At 62.1% G+C, this 23039-nt stretch overlaps 1 protein-coding gene across 1 annotated transcript; it reads right to left on the bottom strand.

Moving 5' to 3' along the window:
- Positions 1-50: 50 nt before the first annotated feature.
- ITGB4 (integrin subunit beta 4) lies at positions 51-21029 on the bottom strand. Its single transcript, XM_029056760.1, has 40 exons — positions 20560-21029; positions 18749-18828; positions 18264-18346; positions 17884-17985; positions 17383-17587; positions 16914-17010; positions 16653-16824; positions 15748-16011; positions 15137-15226; positions 14549-14671; positions 13943-14107; positions 13754-13830; positions 13453-13655; positions 13225-13328; positions 12911-13006; positions 12631-12766; positions 12299-12421; positions 11528-11634; positions 11163-11208; positions 10680-10871; positions 10351-10454; positions 10080-10138; positions 9436-9459; positions 8846-8994; positions 8571-8750; positions 8337-8485; positions 8038-8236; positions 6727-6881; positions 5958-6138; positions 4799-4936; positions 4451-4633; positions 4222-4353; positions 3756-3923; positions 3151-3387; positions 2131-2280; positions 1824-2012; positions 1105-1260; positions 849-1013; positions 520-651; positions 51-421 (listed from the first exon to the last, which is right to left on the bottom strand). Exons 2-40 carry the CDS (start codon positions 18816-18818, stop codon positions 282-284), a joined length of 5445 nt encoding a protein of 1814 aa, XP_028912593.1. The 5' UTR covers positions 18819-18828; positions 20560-21029; the 3' UTR covers positions 51-281.
- Between the last annotated feature and the right edge of the window lie 2010 nt (positions 21030-23039).

The following is a 23039-nucleotide window of genomic DNA, read 5'->3' as shown; positions in this document are numbered from 1 at the left end:
CCTGGAGATCAGCCTCCTGTGAGCCTGGGGAAGGGGGGTGCCAAACCAAGTTGTAGCGAAAACGTTTATTAAGTGCAAAGGAGTGTGCAGTGGCTCCAGGTTTTTGGTTACAGATGCATCTGGGGGTGGGAGTGGGGGCTTGTTTCCCTCCTCCTCCAGGTAGGGGGCTGAGGGCAGCAGGGAAAGGAATCTGCAGGACACCTGAGACTTCCCCGGTCCCCAGCAAGGGGCAGCAGCGACCCAGCCGAGGAAGGCAGGTTTCCCAGGACTGAGGTTGGGGCTCAGGCCTGGTAGAACTGGCGCTCCGTCTGCTTGGTCAGGGTCCCGCTGGAGGTCAGGGTCCGGGACACGAACTCCTGGGTCACCTGCCGCGTGAGGGTCCCGCCAGCCTCCAGCCCCAGGGGGCCCAGGGTCAGGCCATCTGCAGAGGGGAGAGGACGGCGGGGAGCATGGGGGGGTCACGTTCGCCCCTGCCCCCTATCCGTGGTGAGCTCCCTCCGCACCGGTGGCCCCCCTCACCTGTTAAGAAGGTTTCCAGGGTGGCAGGGTGGGTGGTGGTGGAGGTGGTGAGGATGCTAGTGCTGAACTCTCCGGGCAGCGTGCAGAGCTCCTGGCACAGAGTCTGCTGCCCTCCCAGCTGGGTGAAGGGGCCTAAAGAGAGGCGGGCAGGATGAGGGGAAGGTCCAGGCTGCTGTGTGCATCTCTCCCCTCCTCTGATTCATCGGCGATGTTCATCTCAGGGTTTGCAAACGACGGCCCTGGGCCCTGCTTGCATCCCCACCCGCAAGGAACACACACAGACATACACTCCCTCCCCCTTCCCGCTCCTCGCCCCCCCCCCCCCGGACCTCCGTCCTGTGACTCGATGGTGATGACGCCCTCGCGCTCGGGCCCGAAGCCCTGCGTGGTCTTGGCCTGGACCTTGAACTTGTAGGGGACGTTCTCGCTGAGGCCCGGCACGGTCAGCCGCATCTCCGCCTGGTCCCCTTCCACCTGGAACGTCTTGGAAGACCCTGGTCGAGGTCGGGGGGCAGTGGGAGTCAGGGCCACTGTGCCGCACCTACCCGCCTCGCCCCCTCCCGCCTCCCCGAGGGTTGGGGCTACCTCCTTGGCGGGCCATCTCACAGGTCACCAGGTAGCCTAGGATGTCACCGTTGGGCCGCCGGGGCCTCTGCCAGCTGAGCTGCAGCGAATCGGGGCTGAGGGCGGTGAACACCAGGGGCCCGGGGGCGCTGGGCGTGCTCAGGGTGAAGGGCGAGCCTGTGAGCAAAGTGGGCAGGGGGAGCAGGGTGAGGGAGCTTAGGTGGGTTTAGGGATGGGGCTGCTGTCTGCCTACATCCACTGTCCTGGCCCCACTCCTGTGTCCCTCCAAACAGCACCCTGACCCAACTCCAAGGCGGGGGGGGCAGGGCCCAGGGCCCAACAGCTCCTTAGCCCTAATAATTGTAGCATTTGTTAAAAAATTTGTTGGGCTAAGCATGGGGATAGATCAAAAGAATCTGGTCTGACAGTCCCTACCCCACCCAGGGTTCACAGTCTAGGTGGGAGGAAGAGCAGGTATTGAATCTACATTTCAGATGATGGAAGTGAGGTATATGGGAAGTCAAATGACCTGCCCAGGGTCACTCAGCAGGCCAGGGGGTGAGCCAGGAGTAGGACCCTTTCTACTAGACAATACTGCTCAGGCTGGGGAGGAGGGGGAGGGAGTGTGTGTGTGTCCCTTCATGCCACCTGCAGGTCCTTTCCTTGATGCCTGCTGGAGTGGCTGAAGCCCCCCTCCAGCTCTCCTGGACCCTGCTCAGCTGGGCGGGCAGCAGACTCACCTGGCATGGGGCAGAGGGGGCTGTGCGGAAGCACCTGGGACTCAATGGTGATGACCCCCTCGCGCTCGGGGCCCCAGCCCTCCTGGCTCTGCGCCTGCACCCGGAAGATGTAGGAGTGGTTGGGCACCAGGTCTTCAACTACAATGGACGTCTGGGCCGGGTTGTTGATCAGCAGCTCCTGGCTCTCACCTGGGCATAGCGGGCCAGAGGGGTGTCAGGCCTGGTCCAGGTGCCCCAGTGGGGTGGCGGGGCAGTGTTACAGCCGACGGCGGGGGGAGTCCCAGTAGGAGTGGGGGCAGAACCTCACCTCCTCCCAGGAGCTGGTACTCCACCCGGTAGCCCCGCAGCTCCTGCTCGCACTGCGGCTCCTGCCAGCTGACCTTGAGGGAGGTGGGCCCCAAGGCGGAGAAGACCAGGCGCGTGGGTGTGTCGGGCAGCCCCGGGGCCAGGCGCGACTCTGGGGATGGAGAGAGACGAGGCTTTAGAGGAGGCGAGGACCAGGAGGGGCAGGGGTTCTGCTGCAGAGCGGCTGGATGGGGGCCGGCTGGCCTGGGCACGGTCCCCCTCATCTGTGCCCTTCAGTGCCAGGGCGGGCGGGAGAGACTCACCCTGCAGCGCCCGGTCCAGGCAGTGCAGTGCCTCCCGCACCTCCTCAGAGTGAGCGCGGGTCCGGCCTGGCCCGACCCGGCCTGCGCGGAGAGAGGGGCGGGGGGGCCCGGTCAGCCAGCCTGGAAGGGCAGGACCTCCGGCGGGCAGCCCCAGGCCGGGCACCAACGCCCCCACCCCGGCTTCCTAGCCAGTCTGTACGGCGGGCCGCACGCCGTCCCCCCGAGGCCGTTCTGCAGCAGACCTGCTCCCTGCCTGGGACGGGGTGGCATTGCCGGGTGCCGGTGGTGCCGGTGGTGCCGGTGGTGCCGGTGGTGCCGGTGGTGCCGGGGAGGATGAGCAGCCCACGTGGAGGGTGGCGGGGTGAGAGCGAGCCGACACGTGGTACCCCTTCCCGCCCACCCCGCAACCCCAGCATGATAGATGAGTAGTCAGACAGATGAAATGTGAGCAGCCGGGCGGACACAGAGGCTGGGGGTACCTAGGCCCCAGCTGGGCGGCGCTGGCTCTCCGGCCAGGACAATTGATTCTCGGAAGCCACTGGAGGGCGAGAGGCCCGTACCCCGGGCCCAGCTCTGGGGCGGCCGCGGGGGTCTGGCCCTCCCAACCCTCCAGGTGGGAGGGAGGCCTAGTTCGGGACAGAACAGAGAAGAGGGTGAGGGGGGCGGGGTCTGTGGGGGGAGCAAGGCGAGGATCGAGGGTGGGCTGGGCAGAGGCTCACCGTGCGAGGTGACGGAGGTGAGGGTGGAGTAGTCGCGGGGCAGGGTAGAAGAATGCTCGGTGCGGGTCAGTGAATGGTAGTCGCGGGTGGTGAGGGTGGAGACGCTGCCCATCACGGCGTGGGGACCGTGCGGGCTCAGGTGGGGGCCGTAGGTGGAGGTGCTGCTGGTCACCATCCTGTTCAGGGAGTGGACGCTGCCCGGGTACATGAAGTCCAAGCGGCCGTTCGCCAGGTGCTCTGTGGCGGGGGGACGAGGGGGAGGTTGGACCGGGGGACCCTCGGGCTCGGCCCAGAGGGCACAGCCCTCGAGGTCCTGTCGGCCTGGCACCCAAGCGAGGCTCCGCCAGCCCTGCCCATGCTCCCACCACCGGTCCGGGCAGCAAGAGCTCTGGAGGGGTGGACGGGGCAGGATGAGCCTCCCCCGCCCGCCCCTCACCCCAGCCAAAGCATCTCCCCCTTGGCCCAGCAGAGCAGGCCCGCCGGGCACACGGTGCTGATGTGTACCTGTGTGCACGCCCCAGCATCGGTGCTGAAGGACTCTGTGTCTGTGTGTCTGTGTGTCTGTGTGTACACGTGTGTTGGTGTGTGTCAGAGCAGGGTTTCACCTGGGGGCGGCCCGGGCGTCACGCTGCGGGGGAGGCTGCCGTCTGCTTCGGAGGAGAGGCAGCTGCTGCCGGACAGGCGGGGGATCAGCTGCGCGGGCAGCTGCCAAGTGATGTGGCGGAGGTCCAGCTCCTCCCCCAGCAGCGGCACGAACTGCCAGCCGGAGCCGCCTTGGGAACAACGGAGGGGCTGCGTGGGCGGGGTCCCCGGGGACGGAGACGAGGGTCCGGGCCCTGGCACGCCCTCGGACGGGACACATGGGGCCAGACGCCCTGGCCACGCCCCGGGGCCTTCTGGGCTCCTGTGCCCCTGTGCCATGGGCGTGTTGGTGCGCATGCATGTGCCCGGTGTGTGCATGTGCCTATGTGGCCTGTGTATGTGTGCACGGGCCCCTGGGTGTCTGGGCCGGGCCTCCTGCTCTCAGGGCCCCCGCCTCCGCCTCCCCCGGCCCACCCCCCGGCCCTGTACCCGTGTCGTCGGAGACGCTGGGCCGCTGGCTGCCAGATTGGGAGCGCAGGACCTCGTCGCTGTACATGAGGTAGCTGTCGTTGCCCTCTCTGTCCTGCGCGTCCACGATGGGGATGTCGGGGATGATGGGGACTGGGAGGAGAGGGGGCCGGGTGAACGGTGGCTGGGGGCCCTCTCTCCGCAGCCAGGCCCGGCCCCCCAACCCACCCCGCCGTGGCCGGTCACTCACTGGACATGGGGCGCTTGGGCTGGGTGGCCAGGTTGATGGTGGCCTCGCGCTCTGGGCCCCAGCCGGCCCCGTTGCGCGCCTTCACCGTGTAGCGGTACGGCTGTGACTCCCGCAGGTTCTCGATCAGCAGTGTTCGCTTTCTGGGGGAGTCCACCAGCACCTTCTTCATGGGCCCGATGGGTCCTGGGGGCACAGCACCCGCATGGGGATGGTGGGAGACACTCTGAGCAAGGAGCCGGAGGAGGCGGCCCTCCCCTGGCTCCCCGGGGTTTCTGTGACGCGGGCCGTCCGTTGGGGAGGGGGTGCCCCGAACGGTCCCCGGGGTGGGTTGGGGCGGAGGGTCCTTACTGTTGTCGTCGTTGACCAGGCCGTAGCAGACCTCATAGGCCGTGATCTCCCCATTGGTCTCGGCCGGCTCGCCCCAGCTCAGCTGGGTGACGGTGGTGGATACGATGTTGAAGGCCAAGCGGCCGGGCTCGCTGGGCACTGGGGGTCGCGGGTGAGAAGGAGGGGGGAAATCAGTCCAGGGAGTAAACATGGTCTCTCTCTCCCCCGGGGCCAGGCTCTCCTCTGGCTGACGCCCGGCCTGCTCCTGCACGGTACCATCTCTGGGACCTCACAGCCCCACTGGCCCTCCCGGTCACATCACCGTGTGCAGACCCCCTCCTCCAGGCAAATCCTCAGCAAATCCCAGTTCCAGCTCTACTCCCCAGGACTTCCTAGATCTGTTTATGCTTTGGTCGCCTCTGCCTACTTGCCTGTCTTCTCACCATCTCTCATGCCAGTTCTCAGCTGTCTCTCTTCACTCCTGCCGAGAGTACCTCCTCAGCATCCCTCACTCTCAATTCCCCTGCCTCCGAGCCCTCCCTCATGCTGTGCCCCAGCTGGAATTCCCCATCTCCCTTGCCCCAAATTCTCCAGATCACAGATCTTGGGTTCAAAGCTCTCCTGAAATACCACCTCCCCCTGGAACCCTTCTCCAATTAATTCCCCTTAGGTGCTCACACCCTCTCTCACGTATGTATGCAGACTAAACTCTCCCAAGTGCTTTTTTTTAATGGTATTTGTTAAGTACTTACTGTATGCCAGACACTGTTCTAAGCACTGGGGTAAATACAAATCAATCGGGTTGGACACAGTCCATGACTCAAATGCAGCTCACTGTCTCAATCCCCATTTTAAAGATGAGGTAACTGAGGCACAAAGAAGTGAAGTGACTTCCCCAAGGTCACCTGCTTCCTCCACTCACTTCCTCTGTGTGTAAACCATTTGTGCGTGCCTGTTTCTCCCCACTAGTCTGGAAGCCCCCCAGGGGCAGGGACTGCATCTTCTACCATTATGGAACTTGCCCCGGTGACTCTGCACGCAGTAGGTGTTCAGTAAATACTGCCAGTCGGTCAAACGTTAGGTCGACGCCTGGGGCGGGGCATCTTTCTCTCTGCCCAACCCCTCCCAAGGGGCCGGCCCGGGGCTCGGCCACAGCTGCCGGGCAGCACAGGGGACTCACCCTCCTCACTGGTACGGCAGGAGATCTTGTGGCTGTAGGGCCCCTCGCCCAGTGGTCCGAAAGCACACACCTTCATCTCATAGTCGCAGTAGGGGTACAGGTTGCTGAGCTCCACAGAGGGGACCGAGCAGTCCACAAATTGGGCATCTGACTCAGAGTCTCCCTGGATCCAATATTTCACCTGTGCCATGGTGGGGAGGAGGGGCAGTCAGTCACGAGGGGTGGGGGATGGGGGAAGCAAGACTCCCCCTAAGCCGCCCTCAGGGGCCAGGCATTCCTGGCACCAGAGATGCAGGGCCAGGCACGATGTGAGTGGAAGGAAAGCCCGGGCTCTGAGGGCAATGTGACCACATGGGCATGGCTGGCACCCAGTACCTCCTCTTTTCTAGTGCCCCCTAATAATAATTAGGTAACCGCGTCATTTGTTCAGTGTTGACTATAAGCGAAGCACTGTGTTAAGTGCTTGGATAGATACAAGATAAGCAGGTCAGACGCACTCCCTGTTCCCCATGAGGCTCACCGTCTAAGGGGTAGGGAGAACGGGTATTTAGCCTCCATTTTGTAGCTGCGGAAACAGAGGCCCAGAGAAGTTAAGTGGCTCACCCAAAGCCACAAGGCAAGTAAGGGTCAGGGTTAGAACCCAGGTCCCCTGATTCCCAGGCCCAGGTTCTTTCCCCTAAGCCAAGTAGCTTCCCCTGTGCTGGGCTCTGGGGGCACGACTGACCCCTGGGAGGCACCCTCTCCGACTCCTTGGGGCCCTCTGCCTCACCCTGTAGCCGGTGGGTGTGCCCGGGGGAGGCAGCCAGGTGAAGAGGATGGTACGGGAACTAGAGGCCTGGGCGGTGAGGTTCTGGGGCACCCCCAGCTCGCCGGACTGGGCGGCAGAGGACAGGGGCAGGCCGAGGAACTCCTTGTTCTGCTGGTCTGCAGTGGAAGAGAGCATGGCCAGGGCAGTCACACAACACACGCATACAGATGACTAGCTGTTCTTCCTGTGGTCCAAGTCCCTCTTCCCCAGCCACCAACCCCTCCTGTCCACCCCCGGTCTCCCCCACCCAGAGTCCCAAGGGCCGGGGTTTATGGCACAGCTTTGCTCCGGCGGGGCTGGGCAAGCAGAGGGAGAGGCGAGGACCCCAGAATCACCCGCCCCTCGGACCACCACCACCACCACCGGGGCCCTCGGGACGCAGAGAGAGAAGGGGGTCCTATCATTCTATTTATCTATTTTGATGGTATTGATGCCTGTCTACTTGGTTTGCGGTCTGTCTCCCCCTTCTAGACTGTGAGCCCGTTGTTGAGCAGGGATTGTCTCTCTCTGTTGCCGAATTGTACTTTCCGAGCGCTTAGTACAGTGCTCTGTACACAGTAAGTGCTCAATAAATACGATTGAATGAATGAGTCTGCCCGGCCCCAGCTGGGTGGACGAAGGCCATGCCTCTACCCTCGTCGCGGCCACCAGGGGGAGTCCAGCTCCCTAATAATCATAATAATAATAATTATGGTATTTGTTAAGCGCTTGCTATGTGCCGAGCACTGTTCTAAGCGCTGGGGTAGATACAGGGGAATCAGGTTGTCCCACGTGAGGCTCACAGTCTTCCTCCCTATTTTACAGATGAGGTCACTGAGGCCCAGAGAAGTGAAGTGACTTGCCCACAGTCACACAGCTGACAAGTGGCAGAGTCAGCATTAGAACCCACGACCTCTAAACTCCCAAGCCCGGGCTCTTTCCACTAAGCCACGGAATAATGGTATTTGTTAAGTGCTTACTATGTGCCAAGCACTGTTCTAAGCACTGTAGTAGATACGAGGTTATAATAATGTTGGTATTTGTTAAGCGCTTACTATGTGCCGAGCCCTGTTCTAAGCGCTGGGTATCAGGTTGTCCCACGTGGGGCTCACAGTCTCAATCTCCATTCTACAGATGAAGTCGCTGAAGCCCAGAGAAGTGAAGCGACTCGCCCAAAGTCGCCCAGCTGACAAGTGGCGGGGCCGGGATTAGAACACACGACCTCCCACTCCCAAGCCCTGGCTCTTTCCACTAAGCCACGGTGCTCCATGGGCCCGTGGGCGCGGCGCACACCTGACTCTCCGATGAAGATGGTGGTGGAGTGGAGTTGGCCCAGCCGGGCCCCGTGCTTGGGGTGGCTGAGGACCAGGCGGAAGCGCGGGAGGCCGCGCAGCAGAGAGTCTGTCTCCCGCGGGTCCAGCAGCTTGATGTGCACCTCCTTCCGCTCCTCCCCGGGCTGGAACACCAGCTCTCCCTCGACCTGGATGTAGTCCTGTGGGCCAGGGCAGGGGGCCTCAGCCTCGGGCCAGTGGGCCGGACCCCCGCGCCCTCGGCCTCCCGACCGCCCTGGGCCTCCCCCGGGATGGCCGTACCCGCTGGGCCTGAGCCGTGTCGTCCAGCGTGCGGTAGGAGACCTGGGATCTGCTGTTGTCCAGGACGCGCCGGACCACGGGGATCCGCACCATCTGGTCCGTCCGGCTGAAGGTGTACTCCGGCCGCTCGAAGGACACCACACCGGTGGCTGCAACGGCGACATGGGACCATCAGCCCCCTCCTCCTCCCCCTCCCCTGGGGGTCCCCCAGCCCCCTCCTCCCAGCCCTTCAACCTTGCTCCTTGATGATGGTTATGTGGACCAGACGGCGCCCGATGGTGGCGGTGCCCTCGGGCACGTCGATGGCCTCGACCAGCAGCTCCTTGTCGTCGTCATCTTCCGGGCGGATGAAAAGCGGCACCCGGACGTCCACCAACTCCACACCCTCCTGGAACTCCACCATCCCCCGGGCATCTGGGGGGCAGGGGCAGGCCGCGGGTCAGCGCGGGGGAGGGACAGGCCAGGGGGGTGCTCGGATGCTGGTGCCCGCCCCAGGCCGGGTCCCTTACCCTGGTCAGTGGCAAGGGTGTAGTATCCAGGGGCCACCTTGAGGTCTTGAAAAGAGCCTTGGTCCACCTGCTTCTCGGTCAGCTTCAGCAGGTCCGCCTTGGCGGAGCGGGGGGCCAAGAACGCCGTGTCCACGATGGTGAGGTCCTGCCTGAGCTCGGGGACGAGGGGCAGAGTGGTGGGGGGGCCGCCTGGCCGGCCCCAGTTGCCCCCCCCCCCACTCCTTCCTGTCCCCCAGGGCAGGAAGTTTAAGGCAGGAGGGGAGATTCTGGGAGGCCGGAGATATCCTAAGGGAAGGGGCTGGGACGGAGGGATCTTTGAAGTTCGGGCCACTCGGGGGGTCCCTGGGAAAGTCCCTGTTCCAGGGCAGTGTGTCGCCCCATGAGCCTTTGCTCTTTCCTGGGGAGAGGAGGGGATGTGATGCTATTGGGCCAAGAAAAGAAGGGGAGGGAATTTTAAAGCACTAAAGTCCTTCCCGGGGGACAGGCCCTCCCCCTCTAGACAGAGTGGAGGTTGTGGAAGTGACCAGCAGGTTGGGGGGACAGAAGTGACCGGGCTGGGGGGGCGCACCCTCTTCCACCAACCCACTTACTTCTTGCCGGAGTTGGGCTGTTGCCTGGAAGGAGACAAGAGGTTTGGGTGAGTTGTGCCTGGGTGGGGAGTGGGGCAAAGCCTGGCACAGGCAGATCACTTTCCAAGGGGCATCCTTAGCACTCAGTGGTACCCTCCTCTGGTTGGCAAATGCCAGGCTTATCTGGGCATGTCCACTGAGTGTCCCAAGCCTCCTTGATGGCAGTGCTTCCCAGTTGGTCAGTCAACCGTATTTATTGAGTGCTTACTGCATGCAGAGCACAGTACTGAGCGCTTGGGAGAGCACAATATAACAATATAATAGGTACATTCCCTGCCTACAATGACATTTTTTTAAATGGTACTTGTTAAGCACTTACTATTTGCCAGGCTCTGTTCTAAGCGCTGTGGTAGATAGATACAAGGAAATCAGTTTGGACACAGTCCACGTCCCGCATGAGGCTCACAGTCTTAATCCCCATTTTACAGATGAGGTAACTGAGGCACAGAGAAGTGAAGATACTTGCCCAAGGTCACACAGTAGACAAGTGGCAGAGCTTACAGTCTCCCCCCAACCTAGGTACCACCCATGTGACCTGGGGTCATGATGGCGTAGCATAACAGCCTCAAGCCTCAGGGAGATGGGTAGTGGGGGTTGGCACTCACCGAAACTTTGTCTGCTGGAACTTCTGAACTCCCGGGACCTGCCCGTAGACCTCATTGAGCTGTGGGCGGGGAGTGGGGGGAGAGTGAGAGGGGCCAGTGAGACCATCTCCCGGGGTAGGGCAGATGGGCAGTGCCCATGCCAAGGGCTTCTGCTGGAGGAACCTATGCCAAGACCTCGAGGCAGCCGTACCCATCCCGGGCCCGCCCTAAGGCTCCAGGCCCTTCTCTGCCAAAGACCTCTCAGCCACAGTGCCCTCTGCCATGCCCTTACCTTCTCCTCCACCTCCTGGCGCAGCTGGTTACTCTCCCGGGTGTCAGACTTCAGCAGGTTTTCGGTGTAGATCCGGGTGAGGCGCAGAGAGAGGTTGTACAGAACTGTGGGCATAATGGGGGGGTGGAGTAAGGCATCATCAGTCCCGCAGCAGATGCCAGAGTGGCTATGTGGGGGTGAGGTGCTGGCAAGGTGTGTGTGCGGGGGCAGAGGCAAAGTGGGTATAGTGGGCAGCCAGTACAGTGCCCTGCACAGAGCAGACATCCAATAAATATAAATCCCACTGATTGTGAAGGGAGGGAAGCCTCCGGGTAGAGAGTGCCCCTCACCCAGGTCCTGTGGGTTGGCGTTAGCAGCGTGGCCGGCTAAGTTGGCGCGCTGTACGTTGTTGTTGATCTTCCAGCGGACGGTGTCACGGCTCTTGAGGTTCCCGCTGCGTAGCAGGGGCGTGTCCAGGTGGTCAGAGGCCATGAGGTTCTCCCGCAGCATGTAGTGGTCCTCCTTGAAGCCCACCATGTGTCCTGGGGGAGGGGGAAGGAGGGGCTCAGCTCAGTGCCCGCACCTCCCCACGGGGCCCGCGGCACCCGGTGTCCAGCGGGGGACTCTCCCCCCAGATGCCCCTTCCCACGGTTGGATACAAGTCCGTGGCTTAGCGTCCAGGGCTCTCCCCCATTGGACCCCTTCTGCCCCCGACACAGGAGGGCATCCCCTAGGTGGTGTCCCCAATCCCTGCCTTGCCCTGCTCTGGGCTTCCCGGCCAGCCTCCGCCCCTCCCGTCCCCATGCCCTCCACCCTGCCCTTCCTGGTCCTACCTTTTTTACAGCAGGGACAGAGGGCCAGGCAGGCAGCCAGGCAGGCCTAGGAGGCAAGTGCAGAAAGGAGGGTGGGGACCTGGGCCAGAAGCGGAGGCACTCCCAGAATATCCCTAGGGGCCCCACCGCACCCAAGGCAGCCCTCCTAGCAGCCCTCCGTGCCCCAGGGTCACCAGCCTCTCCCCTCCCTCTTGCCAGTGCCCTAGTCTGGACCTCCTTCCCGTCCCCCGTCCACCAGATCTCTGCCCTCTCCCTTCCTCTCCCCATTCTCCTTCTCCTCTTCCTCCTCCTTCAGCAAGTCTTCGCCGATGAGGTCCCATCAGGCCCGTGGGATCCCACCAGCCCTGTGCCCACCGTCCTCTGACCTTGCAGCAGGGGCAGAACTTCCAGCAGAGCAGCAGCAGCAGCGGCAGGAGCAGCAGCAGCAGCAGCAGCAGCGGGATAAGCCACCAGAAGGTGGCCGGAGGGCAGTCTGGGGACAACAAGGCGTCAGGCCGGGGGCCGTCCCTGCCCCCGAGGGCTGGCCGGCCATCCCGGACGATGGTCTGTACTCTAGGGCTCCATGCGGGTGGGCAATTCTCCCAATTCTGTTGGACTGTACTCTCCCAAGCACTCAGTACATCGCTCTGCACACAGTGAAGGCTCGATAAATACGACTGATCGGTCCAGGGTCCCGTCCCAGTGGCTCTGCCCGTGGCATCGTGGTAACTTGCCTGTCCCCCTGTCTAACCCCTCTGGGCTGGGGGGGAACCACGGGGAGCCACGGGGGGAAGGGGTGATGGGAGCCAAGGAGAGGCCGGGTTGGGGGCTCCGCCCTGCCCTCCTTCGGGTTTGGCATTAATAAGAATGATAGTAATAACGGTATTTGTTAAGCACTTACCATGTGCAGGGCGCTCTACTAAACGCTGGGGTGGATACAAGCAAATTGGGTTGGACACAGTCCCCGTCCCACGTGGGGCTAACAGTCTCAATCCCCATTTTAGAGATGAGATCACTGAGGCCCAGAGAAGTGACGTAATTTGCCCAAAGTCACATAGCGGACAGGTGGTGGGGCCGGGATTAGAACCCACGACCTTATGATTCTGTCCCAACCCCCCCGCCCCGCCCCAGGCCCCCTGACCGAAGGCCTCACCCACCCTTGTTCTTGTGCACCAGGACGGTGTCATTAGGGCCGGGGACCCCATCGTTGTCCACCGTGTAGCTGTAGGTGCAGTCGTCCTCCTCGTCCCGGAACGAGCAGTACTCCGTCACCTCTTCCCCTGCGGCCACCGGACATGAGACCACCGTCAGCCCGGCCCCCAGCGGCTTTTCGCCCCACTCGGCTTCCGCCCCTGCTCCCTGCCCCCAGCTCAGCCCCATTCCTCTGCCCAGCCACAGGTCCGGGCCGCCTCGGAGACCCGGCTGGGGAAGGGCAGGCCGTGCCCGGGGGAAGGCAGATCGGGCACAGGGAGCCAGTGGGCCGTGGTACCTTTCTTGAGCTCGTCCACCATCTGGACCTGGAAGCTGCAGGATTCACAGTTCTCTCCCTTCTTCTGCCCCGTGCCCCAGGCCTTGCATTGCACACAGGAGCGCAGGTCCTCACAGAGCCCCAGCAGCATCCCGTCCTGTTCAGAGAACGGCGGGCGCGGGGATGGGGGTCCACCTTACAGGACCCCCACCCACAAGAAGGGTGTCTGTGCCAGCCATGCCCATCTTTCTCCTCCCCAAGCGGCACACACCGACCCCCCCCCCCCAGGGCCCGGTCTCACTGAGTGCTTGATTTCACAGGTGGAGTCGATGTAGGGCGTCATGTGGTCACACTGGCAGCGCCCGCACTCACAGCGGCCGCGCCCGTTACAGAGGCCCTGTGGGGAGAGGGCTCGGCTAGTCTGCCACCTTCCCCGACTCCCAGTCCGGCCCAACCCGGCCCAGCCTGGGTGGCCGGGGGCAAGTTCCGAGGACAAGTATGACGGACCCCACTCCTCCCAGCGTCCAGGCCACCGGCCCCGGGACCATTGGACCGGCCTCCCTCCCTCTGGCCATCCCCCAGCCCTAGCGCCCTCTGGCTCCAATCCCGACTGACCCCCTTGCTGTCAATACAGGTGGCGTTGCTGAGGGGGCACTCGCAGCTCTGGCCCGTCCAGCCACTGGCACAGACGCACTGGCCCATGGAGCATCGGCCCCGATCTGCAGGGGGAGAAGGAGCCCGGCACCATTCGCACCCTGAGCCGCCCCTCCCTATTACCTCTGGGAACCGAGGCATCCCGAGGCGTGGGCCCCCCCACCTCCCGGGATCTCCACCCTGGTATACCATTGCAGAGGAAGCCTGAGGCCCTGGGGCACTGGAAGACGTCGAACTGGCAGAACTGGCCCTCGTAGCGGCCGTCTCCGTAGCAGATGCAGTTTCCGCACTGGCACTCTCCCCGTCCCGAGCAGGGCAGGGTGTCCCCGTCCCGCACGCAGGGCTCCGTGTCGCTGAGCGAGCCTGTCGAGCAGTTGCAGGTCTTTCCGCTCCTGGAAGGGCATTGGGAGCCTCAGCCCGGCCCTCGGGGACCAGCACACATGTGCCCATGTGTGCACATGCACAGCACCCCGTGTAGCCCGGCACTCACCAGCCCTCCCGGCACAGACAGTGTCCACACATGAAGTCCCCGTGTTGGTTGCAGCGGACCGAGTTGACCTCCTTTTGCTGCAACGACATGAGGCGTGGTCAGCGCTCTCCCCCGGGGGTGTGGTGGTGCCCCGGCCCCGAGGGCTCCCCGCACGGGCTCGGTGGGGCGGTCCGGAACCCCGGCCCATACCTTCTCGCAGGAGCACTCGTCACAGATGATGCTGGTTTCGACATAGAACCCGTCGGAGAAGGACGGCTTGAAGTGGATGACGCCATTCCGGTCGCCCTCGGGCAGCTGGCACACGTGCTTCCCGTCCACCGAGTCCACCGCCTGGAGCATCACTTCGTAGGTCCCCTGGAGGCACAGTGAGACCACGCTGGGGGCAGCGTCCGGGGGGTCAGGGACGGAGGTAGGCAGTGCCTGCCCTTCCTGCCCTCGATTCCTCTCCTGGGAGTAGGGAAAGCCCCACAGAGGCCCAAGAGGCAGGAAGGGGCCTGGCGGGGTTGGGCGTTCAGGGGCTAGAAAGGGGGGATTCACAGACTCAGGGCAAGCCAGCTAGGCACTGCCTGAACGTCCCCACCCGACTCCCTTGCTCCTGGGCACCAGGTCTTCCCTCTAATCCCTCCCCATCTCATTCTACCCCAGAAAAAAAGACAATCAATGAGCCCCGCAGCTTCCCGGGGTTGCCCACTTCTTCCCTGGCCCCCGGACTCCCAGAGATCACCTTGGGTACCCCAGCCCCACTCTCTCCCGCCACCCCCCACCCCCTTCACCCCCCCCCCCAGCTGTCCGTACCACTTCCCCCCGCTTGATGGAGAAGGAGCCCATCTCCGACTTCTTGTAAACTTTAGACGAGACCTCGGATTTCAAGCCCCGGGGTGTGTCTAGGGCCCGGATGTCCATCTGGGAGCGGATTCGCTAGGTGAGACAGGGGAGATGCTGGAATGAGCCACCGCCCTCCTCGCCCTGCCCAGGAGACAGCGCTTTCCGGGTGGAAGCCAGCAGGAGGCCTGAGGATGCTTCTTCTCCGTCGTTTCATTTTCTGGTTCTAGTGAAGGCTTACTCAATGCCGAGTGCTGGGTTATCTAATCAGTCCCCCTTCTCCCACGGGCCTCACGGGCTAAAAGGAAGGGACAGCAAGGATCACCTCCCCATTTACAGATGAGGAAACTGAGGCTCAATGAGGGTAAATGATTGGCCCGAGGCCCGGGGCTGGAGCTGGGACAAGAAAGCCAGGTGTCCTGACTCAGGGCCGCCTGCTCTTAGTAGAGGAGCCTTGGGCTGCGGGGGGCAGCTTTGCCACACCTCCAACACACCCCCGCTCCCTGGACCAGCAGGCCACTCCCCGGCGGCCCCCAGCGGCCCCCGCCCCCAGCTACTCACGTTGAAAGCGACTCTCAGCAGCTCCACGATATTGGACGAGTCTTCCTTCAACTCGTCCACTGCCGACACAGGGAAATACTTGTGCAGTTTCTGTCAGGGGAGAGGACACGCCGGCCGGCCGGGCCTCGGCTCGGGGAAAGGGCCGAAGGGGGAGTGCAGCTCCCGTGCTAAAATTCCCAACCCCTCACCCCCTCCCTTGCTTGAGTCCCTGCCAGCCCCCCACATCCATACCTGCCCTGCTTTTCCGCCCAGTGGTACCCAGCCCTGGTCTCTAGCCACTCTTTCCCATCCTCTTTTGCGGGCTCTTCCTCTGCCTCCCACCCCCTAAACTGTGGGAGTCCCTCAAGGCTCAGTTCTGGATCCCCTTCTATTCTCCATCTACACCCACCCCTTTGGAGAATTTACTCGCTCCCACAGCTTCAACTACCATCTCTACCTAGCTGTAATTTATTTTTATGCGTCTCCTCCTCTAGACCGTCGATTCCTGGAAGGCAAGTATCGTAGCTATCAACTCTGGTATTTTATTTTCCCAAGCACTTAGTGCAGTGCTTTACCACAGGAAGAGATCAATAAATACCACCGACGATCACGACTGACAGATTGAGTGGCACCTGGTAGTAACTGTAGGAGTAGTTGGTGACGGCGAAGATGGGGATGATGTTATTCTGGCCGAGCAGGCGCACCAGGGTGGGCACAGAGGGGTAGTCTTGTCCACCGTAATGGGTGTAAGTACCCGTGGCATCCAGGTGGCAAGTCTCATCGTTGCGCTTCACGATGCCCGCCAGCACGTTGGCACCGTCAGCCTCGTAGTGGAAGGCCGACTCGGTGGAGAACACCAGCAGGTGGGTGCTGTCTGGGCGCCAGCCGATGTCCTTCTGCGGGGTGGTGGGCGAGGGGGGTCGGGGGGTGTCCGGTGCCTCCCCGCCCTCCTCCCCATTGGAGATGTACGCAATAATAATGACAATAATTATGGTATTTGTTAAACTCTTACTAAGTGCCAGACACTGTACTAAGCACTGGGATGGATACAAGCAAATCGCACTGGATGCAGTCCCTGTTCCATGTAGGGCTCACAGTCTCATTTTACAGATGAGGTAACTGAGGCACAGAGAAGTGAGGTAACTTGCTCAAAGTCGCATGGCAGACAAGCGGAGGAGCTGGGATTAGAACCCCTGACCTTCTGACTCGCAGTCCCGTGCTCTATCCACTACGCCATGCTGCTCCTCAATCCATTTATCAATCCATCATCAATCGATCGCTTGCCTTGTCCCCCGTCCCCCTGACCCTGGAGGCTCTGAGGAGTAGCACTTGGGGCCTCTTCTAGACTGGAAAATCCCCTCTAGACTGTAAGCTCCTAGAGGGCAGGTAATGTAACTATCAACTCTGTTATATCGTCCTCTCTCAAGGGCTTAGTACAGTACTCTGCATCCAGTAAGTGATCAATAAATTTCATCGACTGATCGATTGGCTGGAGTCCCTCCCGGCGTCCTGGTCTCCAGAGCCCCTGGCAGCTCACCTTGCACACGGCCGTCTGCAAGATGGCGTCGAAGCCGCCCTCGGGGGCGTCCAGGTTGCCAGAGATGCGTTCCCCGTGCAATTTGGTGAGGAATTCCTCCAAGTCGCTGGTCAGGCTGATGACATTCTTGAAGGAGAAGGGGGGGTCGCTGTTGGGCCAGGGCTCCCTCAGCCTGCGAGGAAGAGGTGTGGGGTGGGGGTCAGGTCGGGCCCGGGCCCCACCCCTGGCTCCTTCCCCACTCCCAGGGCCACCCTCACTGACCGCTCTGGCCGCATGTCCGTCTGCGGTACGCTCACTTTGTCCACGAACTTGCCGAAGCCGATGGTGTAGTCATCAGACATCTCCTGCAGGACCTCGGCTGGACGGGCCAGGGGGTTCAGGTCAGCCCAGGGGAAGCAGGGGGGGCAGCTGGGAACCTTCTCCAGGAAGAACCCCGAGGGCCCTCAGCCCCAGAGTCCCCCTCTAACTCTTTCTGCAGTTCCACCCCGGCTGCCCCCATCCACTTCCACCCCTTTATCTCGAGATCCCCTCCTGTCTCATTTGGGTCCCTCCCTGCCTGCTGGCCCTCATTCTCCCTTCCGTTCCCTCCGCCTCGCCGCCCCACCAGACTGCAAGCTCCCAGAGGGTGGGGATTTGACCTCCACTCAACCCTCCCAGACATCCAGAATGGGGCTCCCCCGGTCTCCGACCGGCCCATCTGTCCATCCTCAGTGAGGGCAGACCCCCGTACCCAGGTTCTGGCCCATGTTCTTGAGGTTGTCCAGATCGTCGGACATGGAGTTGGAGAAGTCCATGAGGATGTAGAGGTCCATGGGGCTCTCCTTCGGCTCAAACACCTGCAGCTGCAGCTGGCGTTCCTCCCCGGGCCGCAGCCTCAGGGTCGCCCGCTGCGGGGACACCTGGCTCCGCTTCAGGGACATGTCGATTTTCTTTTCCTGAGGAGGTCCGGGTCCATTGATGTTTCTAGGCCTGCCCGTAGGGGTCCTTCCCAGGAGCCGCCGTCCATGGGAGCCCCACGCAGGCAGGCTGGCATCCCTCCCTCCCTTAGTAGAGTTCAGACCGGGGCCGAGTCCTCCCTCGCTGCCTGGCCCGTGCCCACCCCCCGGCAATCCCACGGGGAGGCTGGGGGGGTAAGTAGGGTAGGTCCTATGCAAACAGCAGTGTGCACAGTCTGGGTTCTCCCTGGAGGCGAGGAGGCAGACTTTGCTGTCTCGGGGCCTCGCGCTCTGACCTGCAGGATGTAGTAGCTACTCTCCATTGTCAGCACGCTGGTCGCCCCGCAGCCCGCGTCCTCCAGCTCCACCCGTGTGTTGCAGCGATGGCCCTGGAACTCCTGGCCGGGAGAGAGAGGAGAAAGCAGTTTGGGCATCGCCCTCTGCCCACGCTCCCTTGTCGCCCTTTTCCCCGGCCCCCGTGACCCTAGGTTTCCCTCACACGCGGCTTTGGCTTTCACTTGGGACCACCTCCTTGGGGGGGCCAGGGGACGGCCATCACCTTTCCCATGCTGTAGGCCCAGTCCTCATCTGTGTGGATGGGACAGGAGGGGTTTAGGCAGAGGGCTGGGGTGGGGGCCGGAGGCAGGGAGTATGAGGTAGGGGGCCGGACCCTCACCTCATCCGTGCAGTAGGCACAGTCCTTGTCCAAACGGATGCATTCGGTGCAGTTCTTCACCGGGATGGACTTGCAGCGATTGGCTGGGAGGGTATAGAGGGCCAGTGAGTGAAGGGCGGCGGGGTGAGTGGGGCCAGGGGTGATCCCGGGGGCAGGTGATTTATTTATATTAATGTGGGTCTCCTCCTCTAGACTGTGAACTCATTGCGGGCAGGGGATGTGACTGTTTCTTGTTACACTGTACTCTCCCAAGTCCTTAGTAAAGTGCTTAGTATAAGTACTTAGTACAGTGCTCTGCACACAGTAAGTGCTCAATAAATATGACCGACCGAATGAATGAATGCAGTGTGGGTGAAGGGAGATGGGAGGCAGACCGCCAGCCAAGTGGAGGGGAGACGGTGGGAGTGGCTGGAGGGTGTGGGTACCCTGGAGGACAGGGCAGGGGGCACCCTGAGAGCAGGGCCTTGGGTGGGGGAAACACCTACCTTGGCAACTGTAACAGAGCCAGGCCCAGACCAGCAGCCGGAGCAGTGCCCCCAGGTGCTGCCCGCCCATCCTCTTCCTCCTGAAACCAGAACCCGGGCCCGGGAACAGGGGAATTCCTGAGAGGAGATTCTAAGTCTGGAAGCCTCGCCTGCAGGAGGACGAGGCGAAGGCGGGGGGTTGGAGTGGGAGAATGGGGCAGCCCAGCTTTGCTTCTTCTGTCCTTTAACTCGATACCCACCTAGCCACAGCTTGGCCTGTTGTCTGCGTATGGGTACATGTCAACCCTTTCTCCCACCTCAGCCCCACCTGCCCAACTCACCAGGGAGTAGTATCCACTTTGCCTACGGCTGCTGCCCCCGCTCACGCCCTCTGCCCCGAGGTAATGGGCAGTGTCCTGGGAGCCCAGAGCCAAAAGCACCACCGGATAGGGAGGAGCCAAGTATCTGATTTGCCGGGCATCGGGTCCAGAACCTCCAGAACCAGAACGTGTGCCACCTCACCCTCCCCAGCCCTACAGTATCCCTCTCCACTCCCCTATCATCCCACATCATCCCCAATAGCTCCACCCAATCTCACACAAACACCCACCCATCCTCCCACAGTCACCTAGTTAGTCACAGGGACCGACATACCCATTTTTCAAATGGGAAAACCAAGGCGCACAGGAAACGCCACAGGGCAGCAGAAGGATTGCGAGAGAAGCCAGGCCCCCACTGCCCCTTCTGGTGTCCCTGCCAGTTGCAGAGACCAATGTGTACCAGGAGTCTCTCTGCCTTCAGCCATCCCCAGTGACACCCCTCAGCATGGCTGAGGTCCAAGGAGGCCACAGCCCGGTCTAGGACCTTGTCTTGGGCTGGCAGGGGCCCAGAGCCCTGTCCTGGGGCTGGCAAAATGACCATGAGCAACTCTTAGGTGGGTACACAGAAACTTCCCCATCCCTACAGGGGTAGTCAGGCCCATCACTGGGCCTGGCATTAGGGTCTAGGAGGGGTACAGGCACCGCCAGACCTGGGCTCCAGACACCTACCCCTCATGCCCCCTGTTAGCCCTTCTTTCTCTGGCTGGACCCAGTCCACCGCCCTTTCCGGCTGCCGCAGTCCCTTCCCTCGGCGAACAGGGGGCAGAAGAGGGCCCGTGGACCACGGCAGTACTCGGCCCTGGGCGCACACTCAGCCCAACCTGACCCTTAGGGCCCACTTCTCCGCACCCGACTCCTGCCCTGGGGGTCGGGTGCTTCACCCAGGAAGTCCCCGGCCCTCAGATTCCCTCTCTGGGCTGGCACAGTGCCCACCCATGCCATCTGCCCACTGCTCCCCAGAGACAGCCCGGCCACGTGTAGCCCCGGTGCCAGAGGGACCCTGCTCTCAGCCTCCCCGACCCTCACAAACTGCCTGTGCAGTTAGATGAGCAGGAAAGGCACCCTCCACCCCACCCCAAAGATTCAGCCACTGCTGGTCCACCCCTCCCCAGCACAGCCCTGGCAGGGCAGGACCCACCCTGTGCCCTCTCCTTCCACGATCCTGGCCTTTGACCCCTTCAACCCCTTGAGCTCAGGGGCTGACAGCTACCCCGGGTCCAGAGAGAGGCCACTGGGGAGGCACGAGGCCCCAGGAGAGGACGGGAGAGAGGACAAAGGGCAACTAGTGGGACCTTCCCTTCTCAGGCCTGTCTGAATAGCCTCTGCCCACAGTGGACAAACTCCACCGGGCTGAGGTCAGGGGAGCCACCTGCCCTGGGGGTAGAGTTCCCCCAGCCCTCCTCTTCTACCCTGAGGCACCGCTGCCCAGCGTAGCCCTCGACCCGGACATACCTGTGCACGAGAACTCCGCCTCTTCCACTCCGCCGATCTCCCCCGCTGCCCAGTACCGCCGCTCCCGTGTCTGGGTGTGCGTATGTGCAAGTGTGTTTGCGTGTGTGTAGTTTAAGGGTGGGAAGAGGAGGGAACAGAGAAGAGGGAGGAGGAGGGAGCGGCAGGAAGGTGGGGGGCGAGCACGGGCCCGGCCTGGTCCCAGCCCAGGTAGGAGGGCTCCGGTGAGTCAGCCTGCCCGCATTCCTGGTTGCTGCCGCAGCACCTGTACGGGCAGGAGCAGCCTGGCTGCGGCTGAAGCGAGGCCCGACCCTGCCTCCCGCCCAGGAAACGGGCCGGGCCCGGGCCGGGCACCGCTCCGCCGGGCCCTGTCCACCGGTTCAGTGGCTCACAGGGAGGGAGCCCACGGGCAGCACGGGACACTGGTCCCGGGGAAAAGGAAAGGGAGGGAGAAGAAAGGGCCCCCAGCCCCTCCTCCAGGAGGGAGGGGAAAGGGGGCTTAGACTTTCATGGGAGAGGAGGAGCCTCCATTTCCCTCTCTCCCACCCGATGGGGGGCTAACGCCTCCCTTGGCCCGGCTCCAGGTTTTCAACAACAGTAAGGCCGGCGTGAAGCCGGTGGGCGCGGGGGCTGGCCTCCTGCATGCCAGGCTCCCTCCAACTGGCCTGCCCAGCCTGCCCCCTCCCGCTTTTCCTCCAGATTTCCTCCCCTGGCAGTGTCGAGATAATCTGTTTCCTAAACTGCTCGGGACCAACGCCGAGGCAGCCGGGGGCAGCAGTCGGTGGGCAGGAAGAGGAGGGGGGTGCCTGGGGTCCAATCTGAGCCAGTGGAGGGTGGGGAATGGGGGTTGGGGGCTGGCCAGTGGGGAGGGGCCGGGTGGACCAAAGCCACAACTCACCCCAGGCTGGGGGGGCCTGGCCGTCCGAGCTCCCAAGCCCTTGCGGCGGGGGTCTGGGCCCGTTGCCCCAGGCGGGGCCCAGCTGGTCCTGGTTTGGACCTATCTAGAGCCCCAAGGCCCCTCTCAGAATCGCACCTGGAGAATCTCCACTCTCGGCTCCTGGAGGGAGAGTCAAGCAGAGGCCTACCCATTCCATTCCTAGCTTGGGCAGTGGCGGCTAGAGAGTGGAAGGCAGTCTCTACAAGTCAAAACTCACCCGTGCTGGGCGGTAGCGGGACGGGAGAGAGTCAAGAGCGGAGACTCGAGTTACTGTGCGGAAGAAAGTAACGGTATATCACTTCCATATTTTGATCGAGAGAAGTCTAAGGATACGGTACCAGAACGACTGCAGATGGAGGTGGGGCGTCTTGGGAGAGATGTGTCCATGGAGTTGCTATGGATCAGAAATGACTCGACAGCATAAAAGACAAGAGCCTCCAGGATTTCAGTGGGCCCAGTTCCCAGTGGGGGGGGCCCACTTCCTGTTAATTATGGTAGAGAAATAACGCCCACTCTGCGCTAAACACTGGGACAGGCACCTGACAATCAGATGGGACCCAGTCCCTGTCCCCCATGGGCAGACTCGCAGCCTACCAGGGAAGGACGGTGGGGACCCGATCCCCGTTTTGCAGAAGGGGACAATGAGGCCTGGAGAGGTGAAATGACTTGGCCAAGATCCCAAAGCAGGCCGGGGACATAACTGGGATTAGAACTTGGATCTCTCCTCTCTCGGCCCCTTGAACCCCCGCTTCCCCCAACTCCCTCCGTTATTATTATTATGGTATCTACTAAGCACTTCAATGTGTCAAGCACAGCTCTAAGCTCCGGGATAGGTATGAGTTAATCAGATCAGACACAGTCCCTGTCCCAGATGGGGCTCACGGTCCAAGTAGAGTCTTAGAGAATCAGTGTCGCCTAGCATACAGTACATGGCGGAGTGGGACTCGGCGGAACCTAGGTTCTAATCCTTGCTTCCCCAGTTGTCTGCTGTGCGACCTTGGGCCAGTCGCTTCACTTTTCTGTGTTTCAGTTACCTCATCTGTAAAATGGGGAGTAAGACCTAGAGCCCCACGTAGGATATGGACTGTGTCCAACAGGTTTAACCAACCCAGGGCTTAGTACGTTTGCCTGGCACACAGTGAGCCTTAAGAAATACACAAAAAAGTAGGAGGATGTGCGTTGAATCCCCATTTTGCAGATGAGGAAACAAGCCCTGAGAAGTGACTTGCCCAAGGTCACGCAGCAGGCAACTGGCAGAGCTGGGATCAGCTCCTGTGGCTCCCCGGCCACGCTTGTTCCACTCAGCCATGCTGCTTAGCAAAATGTTTGGGGAGTCTGTGCTGCCCGAGGGCAAGGGGGCTTCTATCCGTCAACTCCTCATATTGAACATAAAGCAGCTCAGAAGGCGGGCTTGGCCCCTGACGGTGCCTCACCCCCAGAACACGTTCAGTCTACACCAACACCATCAGTGGTGTCTGAATCCAAAAATCAAAGCACAACTATTCGTGTGTACACCACCTCCTCCCCACCTCGTCCCAAAGTGATT

The sequence above is a fragment of the Ornithorhynchus anatinus genome, unplaced genomic scaffold (assembly GCF_004115215.2).
Source record: "Ornithorhynchus anatinus isolate Pmale09 unplaced genomic scaffold, mOrnAna1.pri.v4 scaffold_264_arrow_ctg1, whole genome shotgun sequence".
Lineage (NCBI taxonomy): Eukaryota > Metazoa > Chordata > Mammalia > Monotremata > Ornithorhynchidae > Ornithorhynchus > Ornithorhynchus anatinus.
The sequence above is the reverse complement of the archived record's forward strand: the minus strand, read 5'-3'. Positions and strand labels throughout refer to the sequence as shown.

Excerpts from the sequence above, each read along its gene's own strand:
- ITGB4 (XM_029056760.1), bottom strand. The coding sequence starts at position 18,818 with ATGGGCGGGCAGCACCTGGGGGCACTGCTCCGGCTGCTGGTCTGGGCC. Across the intron at positions 10,872-11,162 it reads CTGTCCCTGCTGTAAAAAAG|GACACATGGTGGGCTTCAAG; the intron begins GTAGGACCAGGA and ends CCCCTCCCCCAG. Across the intron at positions 3,388-3,755 it reads GACGCCCGGGCCGCCCCCAG|AGCACCTGGCGAACGGCCGC; the intron begins GTGAAACCCTGC and ends CCCCCGCCACAG.